The sequence below is a fragment of the Palaemon carinicauda genome, chromosome 1 (assembly GCF_036898095.1).
Source record: "Palaemon carinicauda isolate YSFRI2023 chromosome 1, ASM3689809v2, whole genome shotgun sequence".
Lineage (NCBI taxonomy): Eukaryota > Metazoa > Arthropoda > Malacostraca > Decapoda > Palaemonidae > Palaemon > Palaemon carinicauda.
Window position 1 is genome coordinate 264870942 of NC_090725.1, and position 19621 is coordinate 264890562.

A 19621-nucleotide genomic window follows, 5' to 3' on the forward strand; every position below is an offset into this window, starting at 1 on the left:
CAATGTAGTATTGCCTGGCCAGTCAAAGGACCCCCATAACTCTCTAGCAGTAGTATCTCAATGGGTGGCTGGTGCATTTGCCAACCTACTACCTCTATGTAGGCAAGCTTCCTCAAGTGTGCAAGAGTATCATTATTAATATTCAATATAAATAAAATTACATTCCTTCACAAAGATCTTGGTGTGTCGTCTGACCCCCACAAACCAGATTCCTAAACTTTTCCTATAATGGAGCACTTTTTCAGATTCATTTTTAGGGCACTTACATGATACAAATATCTGTCCTCAGAATTTTCACCCATAAGTTTGTGTAAAGAAGAGAGAAGAAAAATGGAAGTCTTTTTTTCCTTACTAGTAGACACCTTTTGTCCTTTGAAATAAGGAATATCTTCGGCAGAGCTGGAATGGTCATTGACTTCATTAACGAGGTAGTTTACAACAATTGATATGCATGTGTGAGTAGCCCCACCCATCCTTCTGTCAAAGATACTTTTGCCTTTGGCTGCAGCAAGTATGCAACCTATCTGAAGGCTTTAATCCACATCTTTTACTTTCTAGAAATTGAAGGCTGGCTGTTGTCTGCACTGGTTATGGATGTGAATAAGAAAGAAATTTATACTGCCTTGGAAAGGTTTGCCACTGTAACTGGTTGTAGATCCACACACTGTGCTTCTTGTAGGAGTCCTAATTATTTGCAATTATTTCCGTGTGCTGAGTGCAGATCGTAACCTCCTGTGCAGTGGTGGCAATTGTAGGCTTATAAGACGAAGAAGAGCCAAACCTTCTGGTTTGGTCTTGGCAGCAAGCAAGACAACACCAAAGAAGAGTTTCACATTCTTCCTACCCTCATCGAGTGTTCATGCTACTGTGTCTTCTGTGCATACGACCCTGGATGAGTTTCTGTTGAGTATGTTGCAGGAGTAAGGCAGTCTGATACCTACCAGCAGGCTTTTCAGGATTTGATAGTGTGGAGTACTCCCAGTGATTGTCGAACCTCAATGGAGGTTGGATGCTCTTCTATTGCTATGCATTCTGCTGGTGACGAATTTGACCTAAGGAAGGCTAGGCTTTCCTAGATATTGCAAATATGCCCTATATGTCCTTTTTGAGGTAACTGGTAAGTAAGATTACCTCGCCCTTTGTGTCACCAGTACCAGTGTCTCCTGTGGTGATGCCTATAATTTTAGGTTTGGGTGTAGTACCTGTGAACCCAGTGTCAGTGTCCACAGTGGTAATTCCCTCTTTGGTCCTAAGGCCTTTAAAGACCTTTAAGGTCTTTAGGGTTGTGGTGGTGTGTTGGTAATGGCCTTGCCTGGTGATCGCCTTGCTGGGTTTCGAGTCTTGCTCAAACTCGTTAGTTCCTTTAGTAGCTGTAACCTCACCATCCGTGTGAACTAAGGAAGGGGGCTTTTGGGTGAGTCTATAGGTCTGTCTGCTGAGTCATCAGCAGCCATTGCCTGGTCCTACTTGGTCCAGCTTGGGTCGAGAGGGGCTTTGGGCACTGATCATACATATATATGGTCAGTCTGTAGGGCTTTGTCCTGCTTGATAGGGCAATGTCACTGTCCCTTGCCTCTGTCATTCATGGGTAGCCTTTAAGGTGTTAAAAATGCCAATAAGTGTGTCATTGCCATGGAAATAAGAAGGCCCCATCACGGGTTGGTACCTCTACCTATGCTAAAAGTAATTTAGCTGCGTGGTATAAGTTATCAGTATATGTTGCTCTGGTGCTTGGTGTCACCCCTGATCCTGTCACCCCACCCCCTGTGCCCATCACCCTGGCCTGTGTCCCTCACCTCGACCCGTGCCTATGGTTCCCAGGGCCCCTACTGCCCTCCCATTCTGTGCCTCTGACCCTACCCCATGTGTTTGTGTTGCAAGTCCCAGTGAGTATGCCTACTGCTTTCATTGTGACAGTGTTCATCAGTGTTGTGGTTCCTGTTGGAGCAACCAGTGCGGTTTCTCCCCTTGGGGGAGCTTCATCGTCGATGGTAGCTCAGACCTCAGCTCATCTACTAGCAGTGTGAGGTAAGGGTTAGTAAGTAGAAGATGCAATTTCCTTCCCCTTACTCTTCCAACTCCTTTTCCTCAGTGCTTGGCTTATGGCCTAAATTTTATATTCAATTAAATACCTTTTCTTCATCAGTATCCTCATCCACTCTTTCTAAGAAGGCATCCAGGAAAGTTAGTTGTAGCTGAAAGGCTGTTGGATAGAAGACACCAAAGTGGTTCCTGGCCTTAAGTTTCTTCTCCCTATGCTGGTTCACAGTGCTGGCTGGGTTCATGACCCTGTACCCAGTAACCTGGTGGGACAGAGGTGCATGCGTCCATGCATGCCCACGTACAATTTTTGTCTGCCATGTGTTAGAGGAGCTTGGGTGCCTACCTTCTTATCTACTACTTGGACATTGGAATGTTGCTCCATTATCTAATCCCTGTACTTGGTACCCCATGTTGAAATAGGACCTCTCAGGCTTGTCATTGCTCGCTTGCGCACATCTACAGTCATGGGCCGGTGTTATAGGGACCGGTACCCCATATTCATTGGCACTGGGCCAGTGCCATTTCCCCACTTCAATCAAAAGAGGAAAGAGTATATGGTACATCTGTTTCTGCCAGGATCGGTGCCAGAAATCATCTCTTACTGTTGATGATTATCTTGGTCTGTCATCAGCCCCCTATTACACTGCTGGGTTGGTCCTTTGGTCAGAATGCTTATGTTTAAGAACTGAAGTTTAGTCTCTGGAGAAACATGCCACACCTTCTACCCCAGGTGGGTAAGGGATAGTCGGGACTTGTTTGACCAATTTCCAGTGGCTTAATCCAGAGTCAGAGTGTTCCTTTGTAGATGCTCTTGCACTCTTTAGTGAGTGCAATGGATGAAATGAAGTAACCTTATTTCAGCCTTCAGAGGGAACTGCAATCATTGAATAGCACTTCAATGCCTCTCAAGGGTCGATGCCATCTTTGGAGGTGCCATGTTCAGGTCTGGCTAGTTTTTCTTTAGATTGAGTTACATATCAGATCTGTTAATATGAGAATTCTTTTGAGGACTTTGAGTTTGGGGGCCATAGAATTGTCTGCCTTGGCCTCCAATGTGTCTCGTGGGAGCCCAGTAACATACTTTGCAAAGTCAGTGAGGTATTCTCAAAACAAGCTTGTTCAAAGCTAGTTTTGTCACTTCATAGGATGTTGGTGTGGCCGGCCATATCTCTCCTTCTGAGAAATCGCATGCAGGTAGCGATGGAGTAGTGGAGACTTGCTTCAAAGGACTTCCTGATCAAGCATACTGTCTCCTTCAAAGGAATGTGTGGCTACGATCATGGCTATGGAATCTGGTGCAAGGAAGACCCCTGGGGCCTTTCCTAGACTCCAATGAACCCAATGTAGTCACTCCAAGAGGGGAGTTGGCTGGAAGAAATTAACGAAAGAGAATTTTTGATACAAATGTTTTCACCCTCTCCTGGTGCAACAAGTAGTGGAAATGCTTTTATGGCCATTGGGCAACTTTGCCGAGATATGTAGCTGACCTCAGTACTGAGTGTCTGTTAGGACGGTGACTCCCTATTTTTCTGGACAGTTGCCCACAAAACTGATAGTGGTTTTAACCAAATGTCCCACTTCATCAAAAGCCCTGGCTTTATGGACATAGTAGTTCAAGAAATCCTTCTCAGTACCAATTTCTCTAAGAACATCTTTCTCATTACTAAGTTCTACATTGAGATCTTACTCATTACTGATTTCTCCATGAAGATCCTCCTACTCAATTCTCTGTGGATATCCTCCTCATTACCAAGTTCTCCATGGTGATCTTTTTCATTACCAAGTTACCCATGGGAATCTTTATCATTAACAAATTTTCCATGGAGATCCTTCTCATTACTAAGTTTTGTAAGGAAATCCTTCCCATTACCAAATTCTTTGTGGAGATCCCTCTCATTACTAAATTTACTGTGGAGATCCCTATCCTTACCAAGTTCTCCATGGAGATTCTTTCTTACTACCAAGTTCTTTATTGAGATCCTTCTCATTACCAAGTTCTCCATGAAGATGCTTCTCATAACCAAATTGTCCATGGAGATTCTTCTTATAGCCAAGTTCTCCATGGAGATTCTTCTCATTACCATGTTCTCTTGGAGATCTTTTTCAATACCAATTTCTTTATGGAAAGCTTACTCATGACCAATTTATCCAATTAGATCCTTCTCATTTCCAAGTTTTTCATGTAGATCATCCTCACTAAGTCTTCCATGGAGATCCTTCTCATTACCAAGTTTTCCTTTTAGAGCATTCTCATTATCGAGTTCCCCATGAAAATCCTCCTCATTGCGAAGTTCTCCATGGAGCTCCTTCTCATTACTAATTTCTCCATGAAAATCCTCCTCATTACAAATTTCCCATTGGAGATCCTCTGCATTTCCAAGTTCTTCCCAATGATCCTACTTATTACCAAGTTTTCATGGATAACCTCTCTCTCTCTCTCTCTCTCTCTCTCTCTCTCTCTCTCTCTCTCTCTCTCTCTCTCTCTCTCTCTCTCTCTCTCTCTTTTTTTTTTTTTTTTTTTTTTTTTTTTTTTCTCTCTCTCTCTTTTTTTTTTATAAGCAGTATGCCCCTTAAGATCTTTTTCTACAATTTTCTTCGTGGAGATTCTTTTCTTCTAAATTTTCCAAAGAGATCCTTCATATTACCAAGTTGTCTGTGGAGATCTTTTTTTATACCAATTTCCCTGCTGTAAAGATTCTTCTCACTCCTAAATTCCATGAAGATCCTTCTCATTATCGTTGTTCAATAAGACCCTTCTCGTTTCAAAGGTCTCCATGGAGATAATTTTCCTTAGTGAGTTCTCCATGGAGACATCTCATTACCAAGTTCTACTTGGAGATCCTTCTCATTACCAATTTCACTGTGGAGATCTTCATCATTACTGAGTTCTCTTTGGATAACCTTCTCTTTTTTTACCATTATCTTCATGGAGATATTTTATTACATTTTCTCCGTGAAGATACTCATCATCACTAAATTCTTCATGGAGAATCTCCTCATTACTAAGTATGCCATGGAAATCCTTCTCTTTACCAAGATTTCCATGCAGACCTTTCTCATTACCATTATCTTCTTTAAGATTTTTTTCATTTCTAAGTTCCTCGTAGATCCTTCTCATTACCAAGTTCTCCAAAGAGACACTTATCATTTCCAAGATTGCCATGTATAATTTTTTCATCACTATTTTCTCCATGAAGATAATTTTACTTAGCAGATTTTTTTTAGAGATACTCCTCATTTCCAAGCTCTCTGTGAAGATATTTCAAATTACCATACCAAGTTTCCTTAGATATCCTTTTCATTACCAAGTTCTTTACAAATATCCTTTTTACCAAGTTCTCCTTGAAGATCTTTCTCATTACCTGTTTCACCATGATGATCCTTCTTATTGCTGAATTCCATGTAGATCCTTCTCATTACCAAGTTCTTTAAGGAGATACTTCTCACACAGAGTTTAAAGCGCTATACAGTAACTCAAAACACAACTTTTTGGTTTTAAATACTTTATTTGCAAAAATGTTATACAGGTAAATTTTATGAACTTCTTGAAATTTCTCACGATTGCATATTGGATGTACTTTTCTCGTAATTTTTTTTATTTTTATAATGTGAAAAATTTTAGTAATACAAGAGATTTCATTAAGAAAAATACTATATTCGGGACGTCATACATGACACGTTTTATGACTTGCATATATCTTTGTGTTTGAGATTTTAAGAAAAATGAAATTACACGTCATTTTGTATATTTGAGTATCTACATGCAAAGTTAGGCATGACGAGTATAATTAATAAGACCACTATAAGTTTGCAACATTATACGAAGCACTGGTGGACAGACAGAAATATTATATTCTTACGCTCACAGACAGTTGCCAATGGTATTTTGATTGTACCCTGAAAGAATTTAGTGGAAATATTAATTACTTTTTTAATTATATTTTTGAGTCAAAGGTGGAGGATACCCATAATCACTCAAGTACTGAACTAGTTCAGAACCTCTAACAATTCAAGGATTGCTTTTATAGCCCCTTATTGGCCATGGAGGGAATAGTTCACAGACATGTGGTTTCTTCTCCCAGATGTTCCTTGAGCTCTTTGTTTCAGGAAAGATCTAGAACAGCCTCATATGCAATATATACTTGAAATTTTTCTCTTGCTTTGTCTGAATGCATGGAGACTGCTGTCTTCTCAGAACAAAAGAGGTTGAGGACCTCTATACACTACTCATCCATTAAGGTTGTAAGAGCCATTCTGATTCGATCGACTGGTAAAATGTAAACTCTGCAGCATTGCATATACCGCTTGTTTGTTTGTTTCTATCGTTTAGTAGCATGATAAAACAATGAAATAACTTTCTGTATATTTATTAAATACACCAAGCAGTAATTTTAAAATGAATTTCAATAACATACCATACTTTTAATGTCTATATAAGTACCCTTCAAATTAGCTGAGCTGATTCATTCGTCAAGTAAAATGTAAGCACTCCTGCGGTGCATTTATTGCTTGTTTGTGTATGTTTTTATTGCGTAATAGCATAATGAATTAATAAGATAACTCAGTATATTTATTGAATATACCAAGCAGTAATTTAAAAGCAAATTACATTAATGTATGTATGATATTTATATTAAACTTCCCTTCAAGTCAGCTGATTCGATCGTCGAGTAAAATATAAGCACTACTGCAATGCATATGCCTGCTTGTTTGTGAGCGTTTCTGTCTTGTAATAGCATAATAAAATAATCTGTATATTTTGATAAATATACCATGCAGTAATTTTGTAGATGTAGATTACTCTGCAGTACAGTTCTCTATTTAAGATGTTTGCATTTTATGCAAATTCATGACTGAAGGACTGGTTATCAATTCGTCATGTAGATGGGACTTTAGCTATACTGTACTATCTCAATTCTGTACAATATTTCTGTGAGCTCATTTATATGGTGTGTTATTCTCTTAAGTATCGTATTCTCCCTTACACTGTCTCATCTGGTGTGTCATAGCTTTACTGTTTGGTTTAAGGATTATGGTTGTTTTATGTTTCATTCCTAGCCATGGTACACTGCTCAAATTTGGGAAATAATTGCAAGCATCTCTATGAATATCAAACTATAGTCCATTTCTTTTAGCGATGCATATTTGCACCGACTCGCAGCGGTGCCCTTTTAGCTCGGAAAAGTTTCCGGATCGCTGATTATTTGGAATTATCTCGTCCAACCAATCAGCGATCCGGAAACTTTTCCGAGCTAAAAGGGCACCGCTGCGAGTCGGTGCAAATAAGCATCGCTAAAAGAAATGGACTATAGTTACATATCTTCAACTTTGTTTTCCAATTCAGTACTAGAGTTATTGTTGATACCATTCTGTAATACAGATTACATGGAGTGAAATTAAAATATTCCAAGGCAACTTAAAATATTGGTAAACATTGGGTTTGGAAGGTGAAATGAGTATTGCATGGTTACAAGAAATCTAAAAGATCTTTTAACAAGCATTAGACATTGTGACAATATTTTTAAAACTATATTTTTTCATACACAACACTTTTATGATGTAACTCCTGTGGATATTTTATGACAATTAATATGCATTAGGGAAGCCCCATCAGTAGATTGGTTAAATTATTTATTTAAGAATTGAAATTAGAGAAATTAGAGGCAACTTCCATCAACAGAAATTTTGAAAATTTGAATGGCCAGTAATTGGTGTGTTGTTCATGATTATAGTATTGTATTGTGAATGTTTTAAAAGTATGGTTATGCAACAAATGTTTTTAAAAGTATGGTTAGTTGTTACATTTAGATTAAAGAGGTGCCTTTCTTCACCAGAAGCATCTTCAAGTCTTTGCAGTGGTTTGGTATGTATGGCAGTTTTCATCAAGGTTGTTTGGTAATGTTTGTAATTTATCTTATAGTTTTATGTAGTAGAAGATTGATTTTAGAGGATCTTATTAAAACAGTCATTCTTGATATATCTGCAAGGTATTCAAGACATACAAAATCCCCCCCCCCCCCCATATCACTTAACAATCCAAAGATGACATGGAAAGTTCAGATACCTGGAACTGTATCTGGTGTTATTGTTACTTTTCTAAATGTTGTCTATGTGTTATATTAGGTTAGAGGAAAATATTATTTAAAGTATCAGTTGTTTAGTCTGTATCAAAGAATGTGTTGGTAAATTCTTCACCTAGAAAATTCCTCTGTGATCTTTATGATATGGTGAAGCTTGTTGTTGCATGTATGTCCTTCAGGTGTACACTGTTGCAGGCAATGATTTTGAGAATTTATTTATTTCAGTGATTCGTATCTGTGTCACTGCTAAAGTCTTGAAGCACAAGCTTCTTGATTTTGAAATAAAAACACGTTTTTTATCTTTTTCACCTGGTGGCTACTAAGAGGAAGATTAGCACCTGCTAGCACAAGCAAACTAAGAGCTTTGTGTTTATCTCATCCTAGCGACAAGCGATTGACCGCTTGAGCTCTCCCTCATTTCATGTCATTTCATGTTTGTATTTTATTTAGGACTAGTTGGTAACATAAAGAGCAAGATTAAGAAGGTATGCTTTCCTCTTGTTTTAGGGTACATTTGTATACAAAATGCTCGGTAAATAATTAGAATACAAAAATCAAAATTTCTTGTTTCACATCCAGGCATCAACAGTTTGATCTTAAACTTGGGTATTCAAAATGTTCCAATTATCCCAAGGTACCAATGTTAAAATATGTCAAGTTAGACTCTAGAAGAGCTTGTGATAGGGATATAAAGAAGGAAAAAAACATGTGAAGAGGATAGGGGAAAATTTATGTAAGATTTTGACTCCTTTGACTAGTCTTGTGGATTTTGATAGGAAAGTAGTGATTAGTTTTCAGACAACGCGTGAGAAGTTAGTTGTCAGGGAAGAACTTGATGGCATTGAAATCCAATTTGCTACTTTTATGGAACAGTTTTCCATTTCTATGCTGCCTGCCACTTCTGATTCCTGTAATAATGTGTCTAAATGATACCGCATCACTTTTTCGGTACCAACATTGACTGTGCCTACTTGCCCGACTTATTTTACGTTAAACCCTAGTCGTCCACATTTGGATAAAGTATCTTTTCGTAATAGTTTTTCGACAGTTGATCCTTTTGTTGCTCATTCTAAGCACAAGAGAGGACCAAATCCTTCTTCACAAGCTTCTCTGTAAGGGTAAGTTCTGTCAGTGCACTATAGTCGGTACCTAAGGATCTTTTCTTTACACCATTCCTTCTGCCACTAGCTATTCTTGCTGTTTATCCGTCTATTTTATCTCCATACCCACATTCTTTTTTCCTTATTGTAAAACTTTAACATTTTTACTTTAAGGTGCAAATACTAAGTTTTCCCCCAGTTGCACCTAGGCACTGAGTGGCTGGTCTAGACATTGCCCAAATTCCTATATCCAATCTTCATAAGTTTAGATTCTTACTGTTTCCCTCCCTTTTTCTTCAGACAGAGGAATGAGTCTCATGGTTTCAGACTTATTTGGTGCCAGCTTTAGCTTAGTAGACTTCCGATTCATACCAAACGTACTGTATTAGAGGTTCACTAACAAATTCTAATTTGAATGTTCCCTTAATTAATGATTGATCAAAGAGCATTGTCTGAGATTCCCTTTGGGATGTTTTAGAAAGGTGAATTGTGGCATTAGCATTAGGTCTTCCAAACCAGGCATTAATTCAGGCATCTTTTTTCCTAGTATTTCACTCATGAGAAATAACAATGTAATTATGGGCGTTAGGACATCCAAAAGTAAGGCGTTATCACAGATTCCTCAGACTGTGCTTGTTATAATAGTCAAGACAACTTGAATGCTTTTGGTAATTCTCACATATTTTACGCATAATGTTACTCAAAATCAAGAAGAAGATGGGAAAAAATAACTCATGAGGATAGATGCAATTTGGAAGATGAGTCTCCTTTTATGTTTTTACTGAAAGCTATTGCAGAAATAAATCCTGAAAAATTACCTAAATTCTAACTGACTTTCTTACCAGTCAATATCTGCTCAGTCCAAGGATTTTTTTAGGCTAAAGTAGGCATTATATTAATTAGGAATAATTGTTTGCATAACAATCCTTAAATATTTTGAGAGAAAAGAATCAAGTAGATTCTCCTTAAATTACATATTGCCCTCATTTTCATGAATATTTAACATTTAATTAATGGACAAGGTTACAGAAAAGACTTTTCTTGAGAAGAAGCAACGTGAACATCAGGGGGTGTTCATAAAGCCTTTATCTGCACAATCCTTATTGTTTAAAGGTCTTGATTAAATGCTAGCAGAATGACAATTTAGAAAACAGGTCAATTACCAAGCCTTTTAAGACATACAGCCTGGTTGAGCAAAGAACAAGAAGTGTTAGCCATGGGAGAAAATGTCAGTAATTTTGGGAGTATTCTCTCTTTTGCTGATTCTATTGTAAGGGTTGTATCCTCATTTGAAAGAAAATTCTACAGGACATCCTTATCTTAATTTGATACTAGATTTTTCAACATGTTTGGATTGTAGTTATGGTTGGTACAAGTGAAGCGGCTGAAATATTTACTAGTTTTGTCATCAAATTTTAGAACTGCTGTGTTCTTCCTTGATCTGGTTGGCTTCAGATTCACAAAAACATTCCTTCATGTGTTCTCCAATCCTGGGGCATATTTTCTATATAGATAGAATCAAACCCATCATTAACCAAATACTGTATTTAAGTAAACATTTCAATGGAACAAAGGGCATCCAGCCCAATTATTCAAGCCAGAAGTTCAGAAACTCTTAACAAGTGTATAGAAGTTTTGGATATGTCCCCAGGATTTTACAGTCAAAATATTCAAGTCTCCGTGGTTGTTTAACTTGTATTTGTTCCGTAACCGAAATACAAACCACGCTATTTACAAAGGGTATTACTTTTAGCGTAGCTGAAATGGCGAGCCATTAGAATTTAACGAGGGTGTATTACCCCCGCGCTAGTTAGCGGGGGGGTAGGGGAGTGGTAGCTAGCTACCCCTCCTCCCCCTCACACACAGGTGAATACTCACTTTCACTTTTGGCTCGGACTGTGACAGACGTCTCTGTCTTGGTCCTCGCTTGGCAGCCATTGTCTGTTTTGTCTTTACTTAATCGCTTACTTTTCTTTTACTCAATATATATGTAAACATGTTTTCATGTTTGTATATATATTTGAGTATAGAAATAAGTAAGTTTCCTTTTCAGATGTGTGTGTGTAGTGTACGATATCTACGTGGAGGCCTCGGCAGTTAGGCCACCACGGCCTAATTTTATGGGTTGCGATCGAGTTTGACTTCGGTCTTTCTCTCTCTCTCTCTCTTGAGGTCGTTCACCCTTTTACTATGTTTTACTACGCCCTTGTAGCTTCCTTCCCGTGTGGGTGGGGTTGCTACGCCGTACATTTTGTCTCAATTAGTTTATGAATCTAATTGTAGTTGTTAATTTTTCAGCTTGTAGAACGATTCCTTTCGGGGTTTTCGTTTTTTCTTTAGTGTTCATTCATTTTTAAATTACATAATTACATAGTTACATAATTATAATTGTTATAATTCTGTTTTGGTTACAGCTCTCCTTCCGCGAGTGTAAGTGGTTGTGAGGGCACGTGCCTGTTGTGTAATTCTTGTTCCTTTTCCTCGGGATTCCTCTTCGGAGCCTTCCCGGGGGAATGAATGTGTACTAATATTATTTGTTTTATTTTTTTACAGTTACCGATCTAGTTCGTTTCTGTAATATAGCAACGGTGTGAGCTGTCTGGTTGAGTCCTGGGGATTCGGCTGTTGCTGCCTCCCCCCTTGTATTGTCGTCAGGGGCGTGTCTCCTTCTACTGGTAGTACTCCCGTGTCGACGGACAGCTCTCCAGTTCATTTTAGAACAGTCAGGAGGCTTGCCTCCTTGGGCGGATAACTTTCCTTCCGAGGGAAGTTTTTTCCTGTCCAGGCTTGAGCTTTTCCTCTTTTGGGGGGTTCTTCTCTTGCCTTTTTTTCGTGCGACTATGCTCTTGGTGCTGAGCGGTCGCACCTGCAGTTTCGCTCAAGGGGCTGGGCAACTGCAGGAGCTCCTCTTCGGAGGATTGCCCCTCTTAGGTCACTGGCTGACCAGTCTCTTCCACGAAGTGTTTCTCTTTCGTTCGCGAGAGAGTACACTCATAGAGACTCCTCTTCGGAGGTTTCTTCTGTTGCTGTTGCTGTTGGCCTCCCTCGCCGTAAGGCCCTCCGTCCGCCTCGTCGTAAGGGCCTCTCATCTCCCTATAAGGGTGCTTGAGGCGCCTTTTTGAATCTCCGTTTGCAGCCTACAACTTCTTTTTCTCGATCTTCCGTCTTGGTGCAGATGGACAGCAGTCTAATCTCGTCTTCCGACGGGCAACGGTCTTCCCGACGGACAACGGTCTTCCCGACGGACAGCGGTCTTCCGACGGACATCAGTCTCCCGGCGGACAACGATCCCTTCGGGGCAAAGGGTTGCCCCCACGGGGGTTCTTCCCTTGCGTGTCAGGGTTTCCCTGCGCGCCCTTCTGTTCGTCAGCGCTCTCCTGTTCGTCAGCGCTTTCAAGATGATCTTCCCTGTGGTTCCTGTTACGTGCCCTGTGCGCCCACGTTCGCCCTCGCGATCTAGAACTTCGGTTCAGGTCGGGGTCAAGGACTCTTCTTCTTTGCGCAGGCTTCCACGCGTAGCCTTCTGCTCGTCAGCGATCATCAGCTCGTCAGCGATCATCAGCTCGTCAGCGATCATCAGCTCGTCAGCGATCGTCAGCTCGCCAGCGATCGTCAGCTCGTCAGCGATCATCAGCTCGCCAGCGATCTCCAGATCGCCCACGTGTGTTACAGCTGGCACGCCAACGTTCTCCAACACTTCTGAAGGAACATGGTTCGCCAGCTACTAGCTCAACTGCGGATGCTGATCGCCATCGCGCGACCCTCAACTGCAGATGCTGACCGCCATCGCGCGACCCTCAACTGCAGATACTGACCGCCATCGCGCGACCCTCAACTGCAGATGCTGACCGCCATCGCGCGACCCTCAACTGCAGATGCTGACCGCCATCGCGCGACCCTCAACTGCAGATGCTGACCGCCATCGCGCGACCCTCAACTGCAGATGCTGACCGCCATCGCGCGACCCTCAACTGCATGCTGCTCGCCATCGCACAACCCTGAACGATTGCCCGCTTACGCATGCTGCTCCTCATCGCACCACCCTGAACGATCGCCCTCCTGCAGATGCTGATCACCATCGCACCCTTTCACGCGATCATTCACCTGCGCATGCTGCTCGCCATCGCACAACCCTGAACGATTGCCCGCTTACGCATGCTGCTCCTCATCGCACAACCCTGAACGATCGCCCTCCTGCAGATGCTGATCACCATCGCACCCTTTCACGCGATCATTCACCTGCGCATGCTGCTCGCCATCGCACAACCCTGAACGATTGGCCGCTTACGCATGCTGCTCCTCATCGCACCACCCTGAACGATCGCCCTCCTGCAGATGCTGATCACCATCGCACCCTTTCACGCGATCATTCACCTACACATGCTGCTCGCCATCGCACAACCCTGAACGATTGCCCGCTTACGCATGCTGCTCCTCATCGCACAACCCTGAACGCTCGCCCTCTTGCGGATGCTGATCACCATCGCACCCTATCACGCGATCATTCACCTACACATGCTGCTCGCCATCGCTTACCGCCAGCGATCTTCTTCACCTACGCGGCAGCACGATCCCTCGCCGTCACGCCCATTCCCCTGCGCGCCCGCGCGATCGCTCGCCTGCGCGCCCGCGCGATCGCTCGCCTGCGCGCCCGCGCGATCGCTCGCCTGCGCGCCCGCGCGATCGCTCGCCTGCGCGCCCGCGCGATCGCTCGCCGGCGCGCCCGCGCGATCGCTCGCCTGCGCGCCCGCGCGATCGCTCGCCTGCGCGCCCTCGCGAACGCTCGCCTGCGCGCCCGCGCGACCACTCGCCTGTGCGCCCGCGCGACCATTCGCCTTTGCGCGACCGTTCGCCCTCGCGCGACCATAGTTCGCGGCGAATTCCACAGCCGGTGGTAGCAGCAGGGACGCGTGCTCCTAGGCGGCACTCGGGATCACCTCCATCCAAGCACAGGTTGGTAGTGCAGGACGAAGACAGGTCAGTACAGCATTCTTCCCACCTTCTTTTCAGGCAGGAACCGTCGTGTCCTCTCCAAAGGATCGCCCGATCCCTTTCACCTTAGCGAGGATTTCGGACTCTGTGTCCTTGGAGCAGCAGACATGGTTTGATCCGCTGGCACGGGCGTTAATGAGGGTTATGAAACCAGCACTCACCGGCCAGGGTAACAAACCAGCGGCTGTCTCTCCTACGCTGAAGAGAAAGAGAGGAGTGGACTTCGTGGTGACTTCCCCCAGGGCGAAGTTGGTTCCCAAGAGGTCGGTCTCGAGGGTCCCCTCTCCTGCACGAGTACTCTCTCCTTCTCCCGCCCTGGAAGGATTTTTGGCGGGGGGGCTTTCCGTTGAAGATTTCTCCATCGGACAAGGGGTGACTGCTTACCTCTTCCTCTGGGAGCTTACCAGGTTCTTTCCCTCCTCGGTTACGGCCCGAGGTTTGGTTCAAGGAAGCTACAGGAAGATCAAGGGTACTTTCCTCCTCTCGAGCTCAGGCACCTTGGCCTTTCGTCGTTAAGTATCTACTTGCGGACAAGCTCGATGTTTTACCATCTGGACGCACTGACTGAAGGCTTCCTTCGGGTGTCTCATCTGTGGAGGTCAACGACCTCAGACACCCTTCCATCCTTGAGAAGAGTTTTGTCTTTGCCCAAGGACAGAGACTTAAACATCTGCTGTGCGGAGTAAATCGACTTCCGGTTTCACTCCTCCAAGGCGCTTTCTTCCAGACTCTGCAGGGCTCCAGCTCCCTTTTCTTTCAACCACGTCGGCCTAAGTTATCGGCTACGACAACTGGGACAAGGTGTCCAACTGCAGTTTCCTCCTGTCAGGAACAGATGGCACGGGAGACTCCCCCGGGGGGGCATAGTCCTAAAAGGAGTTCACAAACTCTAGGATTGCAGGTTTTTTCGCTGGGAGGATGCTTAAGGTTACTCATCCGAATGACAGCTTCCCGATGCCCATTCCCGCACAATCTCTGTGAGTAGCCAAGGATATCGCGCCTGCCGTCTCTGTCAGCGAATTCAGTGTCTCTGAACCTCTATGCCATAGCATCAGCAGAGTTGCCCGGTTGGGCAGAATGATCCATACCTTAGGCGAAGGTCTTCCTTAGGATCATCGACGGCTTCACCCCCGGCCCCCTCAGTCGATCCTTTCTTGTAAGGAAGGATCTGAGAGGGGATGTCCATAGTCGACCTCTCAGCCCTGATCAAGTTTGTCGAACAAACTTCGGCCAGCGTAGACCAGCAGAATCGATCAGACTGGTAACGAGGCGACAGGACTCCTTTAACCCTGGATCGGAAGGACGGGTACTTTCAGTTTCCATTCCATCCATCTTCCAGGGTGCTCGTCGAATTCAGCCTAAACTGCAAGTATTCCTGCTTATGATGCAGTGTGGCTATCCCGCCGTGGCATAGCAGGTTTGTTTCCCCAGAGAACTCTCCCTGCCTTCCTCTTGGCCGCTCAGGTGCAGACTTCCGCCTCCTCTGCTGTTTGGAGGGCTGGTCAACTCCGGTAGGCTCGGGTTTCGACCTTCTTCAGCGCCGGGAAAAGCTTCCGAATGCTGACCATGAGTGTGGGCTCATGGTATTTTGCTTGGAGCCTTCTCTTCCTCTGCCTCAACATCTGGAGTATCTGGCCATGATATTGAGTCAACCGCCTTACCACGTTGGAAACCCCGCTTCTCGTCCGTCCAGCGAGGTTAAGCAACGTCGGCACTTGGATGGGTGACCACCTGGGGACGCCAGATTCTGTTACCACATCCTCCGAGCCTTCCTTTCGGTTGACTGTGGCAAGACTGAGGAGAGTCGCAGTACCTGTTCTCAGTCAAGCAGAGTTTTCAGCCCTACCTTGGAACGTTTCCTAGTTCTTCTTTCCTCATTGACCCGTTTATAGTCCGAACGGTCGCCTCAGGATAAGTTCCATGTGGGGCGATCCAAGTTCCGGTGGCTTCAGGCAATGTTTAACCGGACTCCCTGGCCCTATGGGACCAGCGGAACTATTAAACCTGCAATGGGTGTTGACCTATGGAGCCTCTTGATGGTAGTGGATATTCTCGTCCTTTCCCCACATTCTTGATGCGGTTCTCGGACTCGTCAAAGGAAAGGGGGGGGGGCATGTTCCGGTCCAGGCCTATGGTCAAGACCTGAAGGATACCTCTCCATCATTCAGGCAGGCTTAAGGGCCTTAGTCTGGCCCCTCTTCAGTCCTACCGCTCCTGCCAAGTCGCCCCGTTGCGTGTCGACTTCATGCTAACCAGCAGGGGACGCATTTTCACACCTTCACATCTTGCAGTAGAGATACCGGGATGATTGAGATTCTCTCAATTCCACCATCGGCTCTCTCATTCCAGGCAGGGGAATGTTTCTCTCAGACTATCCAAGCAGAGCCTCATAGAGAGAGTGTACCTAGGGGTCTTTGACCTTGGGTAACCAGCAAGTGCTGATCTGGGGGACCTGATCGCGACAGCTTGGAACCTCAAGCTTCCGCTAGTTTTCCCCCCAGTCTCAGACCCCGAGACTCTGGCAAGATGCATTCCGGTGATGGTGGGACAACTTCGACGCCTGCGTCTTCCCTCCTTTTTGTCTGCGGACAATGGGTCTCAACAAACCAGGTTGTCTGTCAACCTTTCAATGGGAGAGCTCCACTGGGACTATGCGCAGAACGGTTTCTGGACCCTCTGCTTCCCCTGACGGAACTCCCGGGAGAGCTTCTCCCACGGCGCAGGCTACTCAAGCAACCACACTGCGACATCTCTCCCGAACCGGGGCGTCGCTTCGGCTTCATGCCTGGAGACACTACGCTTCCTCCTCTAGAAGAGACAACCCGCTACAGTCGCGGTACGGAGGTCGCGTCATCTGCGATAGTCATCCACAGGGGTCTCCCAGGCAAAGTGAAGAGTCTAAGGTGGTTGGTGCCGTGGGAGATATACCTCTTCCCGTGAGGCCTCTTCTCCAGCAATAACGGTCTTATTGCCTTTCGGCGGGAGGAAACTCCTTTCCGCTCTTGGCAATGAAGCCTGTCGCTCAGCCTTTCCCTGACCTTCAGGCTTAAAGGAATAACTTTTTCCTGCCCGCTGGATCTATTCTCGCTCATGCGAAGCTACGATCGTCCCTGCCCTAGTCGGAGGAAGACCTCCAACTTGGAGCATGGCTCGGACTTTTAGTCCTTTAAGAGATCTTCTCAAGACCCTTTTACGACAGGCCTCGGATTGTATTCCGCCTTGGGTCTTCTGCTCACTCTGGCCACGGCCAGTGTGTAAGCAATCTTCTTGGTCTCTTACTACTCCCCCCCTTTCTAAGGAAGAGGGGAAGGCAACATTCAGGCTCGCTCCTGAGTTGTTGGCTAGACTCAGAATCTGAGGGTCCCGACCCTTCGGTCCGATTCATTCAAGATTTTGAGTCTCCATTCTGTGTCTGATGTCCCAAGACCTTCTCTTTCTTGCCAGTACAGGAATCGAGAGGTTAGCGCTGGGAACAGCTGCAGTTTGGCCTCAGTTGCAGCCGATTTGGGAACACAAGGAGGACATGGGGGGAGAGTCACCAGTATACCTCTTCAGCCCGGACTCAAGGACATTCATCTCGACCTGTCTTCAGACCCTCCCCCGTCACGTCGCCCTACAGCACGATGTTGGATACATCGCAACGTCCCTCGCCTTCGAGTAATACTACTCTGTGACGCAGGTGCTACAAGCTGGAGTCTGGAAGCGTCTGATGACCTTCGCAGCCCGCTTCCTGCAGGGCGTGACCCACAGGAGTCTCGATACGTTTTCTATCGCTCTGTGGTGGCTACACAACAGCTGGTCTAACCTCAGGCTCCTTTTTGGACAGGTAGCAGAAGGTTGAGGGCATTGTTATCAGGTTTTAGTCTGCATGAACGAAAGAAGTATGTCTGGCCCTTACTTCTTTCTTCATCATCCCCTCTACGGGGAAGCAGCATCCTGGTCTCTGCATAGCTGACCTCGAACCTCTGCAGGTAAACCATGCTTCCTTGTGTTCCGAGTATTGAGTCAATACTGTCGCGTCCCCCATACCCTGACGAGGTGGTATTGGGAACGTCCTAACCCAGAGTTCCTTCTGGAACTCCAGGTCAACTGCCTAAGACGGGTCACACTTCTTCCTTCACACACAAGCTTACGTAGGCCACATGGTTCCTTGCGGTGCAAGGAACTTGTGAGGTGCAGGGACTCCTTTTCTCGAGTGCGACTCACTCGGATTCTGAGTCCCCGGGTAAGGCCAAAGCCAGTATGGCTGGGGACTTTCCACCCTTCCTAAGGGATAAGTCACCCTTTGTAAATAGCGTGGTTTGTATTTCGGTTACGGAACAAATGACAAATTCGAAGATAATTTGTATTTTTCCTAACCATACAAACCTTAGCTATTTACACATATTTGCCCGCCAGCCCTGTCCCCCAAGACAAGTCCTACCTCTAAGTGAAAGTGAGTATTCACCTGTGTGTGAGGGGGAGGAGGGGTAGCTAGCTACCACTCCCCTACCCCCCCGCTAACTAGCGCGGGGGTAATACACCCTCGTTAAATTCTAATGGCTCGCCATTTCAGCTACGCTAAAAGTAATACCCTTTGTAAATAGCTAAGGTTTGTATGGTTAGGAAAAATACAAATTATCTTCGAATTTGTCATGTTGATGGAGTGGTGAGAGAAGTGAATGCTCGAGTGCTTGGACGAGGATTAAAACTGGTAGATGAGAATGACCATGAATGGGAGGTAAATCAGTTGTTGTTTGCGGATGATACTGTACTGGTTGCAGACACAGAAGAGAAGCTTGGCCGATTAGTGACAGAATTTGGAAGAGTGTGTGAGAGAAGGAAGTTGAGAGTTAATGTGGGTAAGAGTAAGGTTAGGAGATGTACGAGAAGGGAAGGTGGTGCAAGGTTGAATGTCATGTTGAATGGAGAGTTACTTGAGGAAGTGGATCAGTTTAAGTACTTGGTGTCTGTTGTTGCAGCAAATGGTGGAGTGGAAGCAGATGTACGTCAGAGAGTGAATGAAGGTTGCAAAGTGTTGGGGCCAGTTAAGGGAGTAGTAAAAAAATAGAGGGTTGGGCATGAATGTAAAAAGAGTTCTATATGAGAAAGTGATTGTACCAACTGTGATGTATGGATCGGAGTTGTGGGGAATGAAAGTGACGGAGAGACAGAAATTGAATGTGTTTGAGATGAAGTGTCTAAGGAGTATGGCTGGTGTATCTTGAGTAGATAGGGTTAGGAGCGACGTGGTGAGAGTGAGAACGGGTGTAAGAAATGAGTTAGCAGCTAGAGTGGATATGAATGTGTTTAGGTGGTTTGGCCATGTTGAGAGAATGGAAAATGGCTGTCTGCTAAAGAAGGTGATGAATGCAAGAGTTGATGGGAGAAGTACAAGAGGGAGGCCAAGGTTTGGGTGGATGGATG

At 44.7% G+C, this 19621-nt stretch overlaps 1 protein-coding gene across 6 annotated transcripts in view; it reads left to right on the plus strand.

The window, feature by feature from the left end:
* uri (unconventional prefoldin RPB5 interactor) overlaps window positions 1–19621 on the plus strand; it is a 145294-nt gene that overhangs the window by 85523 nt on the left and 40150 nt on the right. The window contains exon 8 of one of the 6 annotated variants that reach the window (XM_068390162.1): window positions 7878–7906. The exons of the other annotated variants lie outside the window; for them this stretch is intronic. Coding sequence (XP_068246263.1) covers window positions 7878–7906 — 29 coding nt within the window. The remainder of the gene's footprint in view (window positions 1–7877; window positions 7907–19621) is intronic. 6 annotated transcript variants of the gene reach the window in all.